The 5,573-nt window shown below is 29.6% G+C and overlaps 1 protein-coding gene across 4 annotated transcripts in view; it reads left to right on the top strand.

The window, feature by feature from the left end:
- LOC106684487 (serine/threonine-protein kinase VRK1) overlaps positions 1-5,573 on the top strand; it is a 23,884-nt gene that overhangs the window by 9,913 nt on the left and 8,398 nt on the right. For all 4 annotated transcript variants that reach the window (XM_067053623.1, XM_067053622.1, XM_014426604.3 and 1 more), the window contains 4 exons: positions 3,296-3,492; positions 4,199-4,418; positions 5,033-5,209; positions 5,287-5,468. In XM_067053623.1, coding sequence (XP_066909724.1) covers positions 3,296-3,492; positions 4,199-4,418; positions 5,033-5,209; positions 5,287-5,468 — 776 coding nt within the window. The remainder of the gene's footprint in view (positions 1-3,295; positions 3,493-4,198; positions 4,419-5,032; positions 5,210-5,286; positions 5,469-5,573) is intronic.

Here is a 5,573-nt window from a genome sequence, read left to right as displayed (position 1 = left end):
CCCTGATGAAGACCTGAAACTCAGGTCGAAACGTCGGCATAAAATAAATAAATATTGTTGTGTTTATTTATGTTGTTCTTTGCTGACCGCACCCCTCGATAAACTTCTTCAAGAAGTAAATACTTTTTTATTTATAAAATATTGTTACCATTAATTGTGTAATATAGTAAGGGGTAGTATTGTATAATATAATAGTAAATAAACTATATTAAGGAACAAAGTAATTATTTATGTTGATTACATGATTAAAATGATCCAGATAAATGGTTTACCATAAAATATGAATTACATTATAACTTTCTACCTAATATATATATTGGAATGTCTGCTAAGTTGATTGATTCATGCCGTGGGGTGTAGTAATATGGGTTTTGTTTTGTTTCTTAGGGATGGCATTCCAGGTCTCATAGACCCTAATGACATTTATCATATTGTTGCTTTGGGAATTGTCAAAACATTGTATATAGCAATTTATTTTTTAGCAAATAATAAAAAATAACCAAAAGCAGTAATAATTTTTTCTCTTATTATATTTAGTGTATAACTTGCAAAATAAGCATTTTACACAATAGGTTATCCAATATTAAGTGAAAGAGAAGAAAATGACCTGCAAGTCATATTCACATAATTTTTTTGTTCTATGTGTGATTTTCATGCAATACTCCAATGGTATTAAAAATGCTCTTGGAGTGAAAATTTCCATTGTACTTTTTCTCTTTGAGGTTACTTTATGTTTTTTGGGGGTGATAAACATGAATCTGATGTCTAATTAAAGTTAATTCGCATTTCTTAAATATGATAAATAAAAAAGTTGAAAGGAATATGGTCCGGGTGCGGTCAAAAAAACTCAAATAGTAGAATATACTATTTTATTGAGCCAATGTTTCGCCCCACATTGCAAGGCTTCGTCAGGGCTATTTTGACGGCAGTCAAAAACAAAGGAACTATAGCTGTTTTGACTGCCGTCACGAAGCCCTGCAACGTGGGGCGAAACATTGGCTCAATAAAATAGTATATTCTACTATTTGAGTTTTTTTGACCGCACCCGGACCATATTCCTTTCATCTTTACACACGGTCAATCAATATCTTCCACGATAAATAAAAAAATGTTTTTTTCGTTTCTGACCTATAAAGTAAGATTTTTACCCAGAAGGTAATCTCATATTAACCTAAGGTTGAGAAATTATGAGTTAATAGTTGACCAATATATAAATGAGATGGTTGGGCTTGTAGTCAGTGAAGAATACGAAAAGTAAGAACTCATTTATTAGTGCCAACTTTACGGCCAGAATTTCAAGCCTTCACCAAGGTGACTTAGTGCACATCTCAGGCCGAAGTTTTTTTTTTTTTTAGTTTTTGTGTTATATTTCAGTCGAGCTGATTATTAGATATAAAAAAGGTAATTGTTTTTAGTTGCTTACCCATGTTGATACGTACTGAATTTTTCCTACAAAATAATAATTTAATTGAAATTATTTTCATTGAAACTTTCAATATAGTGGGACCTCCTATTCTGCATATTCAACTTCTTCCAACCAAAATTTTAGGAATCTTGATTTGATTCTCGCTGGGTCATAACAGTGGCCTGTGGTTTTTCTTTGAGAGTATTGCTAATTTTCTATCCTTCTTCAGTGCACTTAACTCTTGCTTTTCCAATGTCATGGGTGAGATAATTTTTTAATATATTCTAAAAGTAATTCACTTTTTATGATGAGCTGATATATAGGTCACATTAGGGTACTTTTTTGATCCAATGTGTCCTGAAGGTGTAAATTGCAAAAAATCACCAACAAATTTGTACTCTTTTAGAAGATTTTTTTGCATGACTGGGGAACCTTTTTTCTTATCATTTCTTTTTACAGCTCACAACTTTTGGCTGCTCTTTTTTTGTGTTTGGCAGGGGAATATCAATTTGGGAGATATCACTTTCTGTTGTTTTCCTTTTTTTTTCTTTAGTTCATTGTAGGATGGCAAACATCCCAGGTTTTTGAACTTTATTAAGTTGTGATTTGTATAAGTTGTGATAAATTAAGGTTTAAGAGAAAAATAGAAATTTCCAGGAAAGTAGACCATAACGCTCTGCACCTGTGGTTGGGAGTATTTACTGAACAGCAAGGATGCATCAATGTTGCTCTGCACATAGGTTTAGTAGAAAACACAATCAGCTGTGGAATGACATCTTTCAATTTTTCTAATTCAAGGAACGCATCCTTCTGAGCTTGGTGCCTCACCATAGGTGAAATGGAAGCTAAAATGGGTGGGAAGTCTGTTGTTACTTAATTGCCAATGTAAGCATTGTAATTATATATAATTGACCATAAACACAACTCGAGTTTCTAGGTGCAAACCATCATGGATGATTTCTTGCTGTCCATTAAATACTCCTAAATAAATGGAGGTGCACTTGAGGCCTATCTCCAGGAGGGGCAGCTTTTTTGACATCATTTCATTTTATGGTGATCCATTTTTTGGCTGCTGGGGAAAATTCTTACTATATTACGAGTGAAAGAAAAGGAAGTCCAAATGAAATTTCTAATTTCTTGCTAAAATTTCATATATAATATTTATTAGCATGGAAAACTGATCGCAGAATACAATAGTTGCACCAACTTAAATTAAAAAAAAATGACAATAAAAAAAAATAATATCAATTATTATTATAAAATGAATTTTGAAATGATTTAAACTGTTGTTCCATATCATTTCTTCCAGATATTTTCAATGAATATGGTAGATACAAAAAAAATTTTGTCTTAACCTCAATAAATTTGTATAATAAACTTATTTCAATTAAATAAGCTTCATGTTTTCACATTTTTTAGTAACTTAAAACGTTTTCATCCAAATATGCAGGTCACATTTTATCATGATCGGTTTACAAATAAAATTTAATTGAGCAAAATGTATAATAAAAATATGTTTTATATTTATAATTTTTTTTCAAAACTTGTTGCTATAAATGATACACAAGGTACTAAACCAAGATAAAATGCATATCCATATTTTCAAGTCTTAGCGGTGATAAATTATTTCTCATTGAAGAATTGGTTGACAGCATGCTATCCCTGGTGTGCATTAATGTGATTTTGAAGTTTTCCATGCTGATGAAGCCTGAATTTTTATAATGTTGGCTAGTTAGTTATTTACTGCTTTTTGAGAAATCAAGGCTTTGATTTTATTATTGTTTTCAACGAGTATACCTACAATCTATATTCATTCATTATTTTATTAATTTTCCTTGTTAAATGTTTTTAAAAATAAATAATACCTCTATATATTTTTTCCTTTTAAAGTTAATAACTGGATGGCTGAAAAGAGAGTGAAGAGAATAGGTATGCCAAAAATTTATGGTTTTGGATCACATGTCATGAAGGGAGAAAAAATGAGGTTTATTGTTCTTCCTAAGTATGGTGATTCTATTCATAAAGTATTTATGAGACAATCTCAAAGATTCCATATTAAGACAGCTTTAACTCTGGCCTCTTATGTTGTAAGTATAGTTTTCAATATTAGTTATATTTTTATTTTATTGGTTAAGTGAAACCACAATACTTATAAATGTTTGTTTAAAAAAAAATTTAATTAAATCTTCAACTTGAAATTAAATCTGTAACTATTGACAAATGTCTCTGTTGTGTATCGAACTTAATTTTTTATTGACAAATTATAATTTTGGTGTAAATATTTCTTGAATTGGTTTAGTCCTTTTTGATTATAGTGGGAGGTAATCTACATGTAGTATAGTTAGTCACAGTTTTTAGATCGGTTTAACTTTAATTCTGCCTTTATACCAAATTAAAAAAAAAATTGTTTCTCTTTTTATGATAAGATTTATTTTTGAAAAATTAATGTGCGTGTGTACAATATTTTTTTCTGTATTGCAAGAATTACTTTTATGCATAAACATATTTGAAGTCTCCAGGGGAAAAATGAGGTAACTTTTTCAGAAATAAGTAACACTGGTTTCTGGTCGATTTTTAGATGGCAGACTCAATAGTAAAGTCAAAATAGAAGAAGAATGAGCTTAAATGGCTCAAAATTGCTGTTTTATTGTTTGCTCAAATTGTCAAAAGTTGGCATTGCCAAAGTTAAATTTATTCTCATGAACATTTTAAAAAAATATGAGATACCTTGTTTTTCCTGTGTAATCTTCATTTTTAAACATCTTATAGCCTAATGAATAAGTTTTCTTGCAGATTGATGTTCTTGAGTATATTCATAGCCATGGTTACATTCATTCCGATATTAAGGCTTTAAACATGGTCTTGGGCGATGATTTTCCAGTATACTTAATCGATTTTGGTCTGGTTTGTCGATTTAAATATCGAGATGGTACACACAAAGAGTACAACCCTGACGGTAGGAAGGCTGATGTTGGTACCCTTGAGTATTCTGGTAGGGATGCTCACATTGGTGGTAAGGAGTTATTTTAGTGATATAGTTTTGGATTCTATTTTACCTAGCTGATATTGAATTGTTACGTAAATAATGGAGAATTGCCATAATTTCTAGTAGTTCATGAAGACTTAGTAATTAACAATTTTGTTCATATTTTTAATCATTTGATTTTGACTTTTAATATATCATTTTTTCTCTTTCTTTATCTAAAGTCCATTTCAAGTTTGAACTTCATTTAACATGGATTTCAGCATTATGCTATGTCAAAGTGAGATTGATGAAGACAGAATGGCTAAATTATTTATAGTTTTAATACAATTAAGTTATTATTTATGGTAGATGATAAAATAAATTTAATAACTTTATAAACCTCATTTTCCCAGCTTCATCACTTTTCCAAGATGCCCTTAGTTAATGTAATTATGAAATGTCATCACAACTTTATTTTTTAAATTTGTGTTGAACTTCTTTTTGATAAAAGTTAGTAATACCTATTTAGAAATTTATTTTTTAAATATTGATTCCAAACATATTTATATATATTAATAAAATGTCATTTTCTTTTACCAAAAAAGAAATGTTTGAGAAAAAGTATTTTAAAGCAGTTGCAAACTAAGGGTCTTATTTTTTAGTTATCTCCAGACGAAGTGACTTGGAATCTCTTGGTTATAATATAATTACTTGGCTTGGTGGAAAACTTCCATGGGAGGGTTGTTCCTACAGTGATGTTGTTACACAGATGAAGGAAGACTCTCTTAATAATATTGACCAATTTTTGGAGAAAATGTTTGGTTCTAAAAATGTTCCAGGTATTAGTTTATCTATTTGGTTGAATACTAGTATATTAGACAATAAAAGTTTTTAGTACATTGTTTCTATTGTTTAGGTTGTGGTACAAATATAGTTAAAGAATATTTGGAATACGTCTCTCATTTGGACTACAATACAGAACCTGATTACTTATATTGTAAAAAGTTATTTTCTCAAGGAATTAGAAATGCTGGTTTTGCAGATGATTACAAATTAACGTTTGATTCTCATGCAAAGCTCAACAAAAAGGCTAAAAAGGTATTAAGACTGTTGTATGATATTTTTAGCAAATAGTTTACTTAAAGGATACGACTATCTCGGTGGTGGTGTAAAAAATACTTCATGTAGTAAAAAAGAAATATA

This window comes from Halyomorpha halys, unplaced genomic scaffold (assembly GCF_000696795.3).
Source record: "Halyomorpha halys isolate HHAL.00 unplaced genomic scaffold, Hhal_1.1 Scaffold586.1, whole genome shotgun sequence".
Classification (NCBI taxonomy): domain Eukaryota; kingdom Metazoa; phylum Arthropoda; class Insecta; order Hemiptera; family Pentatomidae; genus Halyomorpha; species Halyomorpha halys.
Note: the sequence above shows the minus strand (reverse complement) of the source record. Positions and strands in the feature narration are given on the sequence as shown.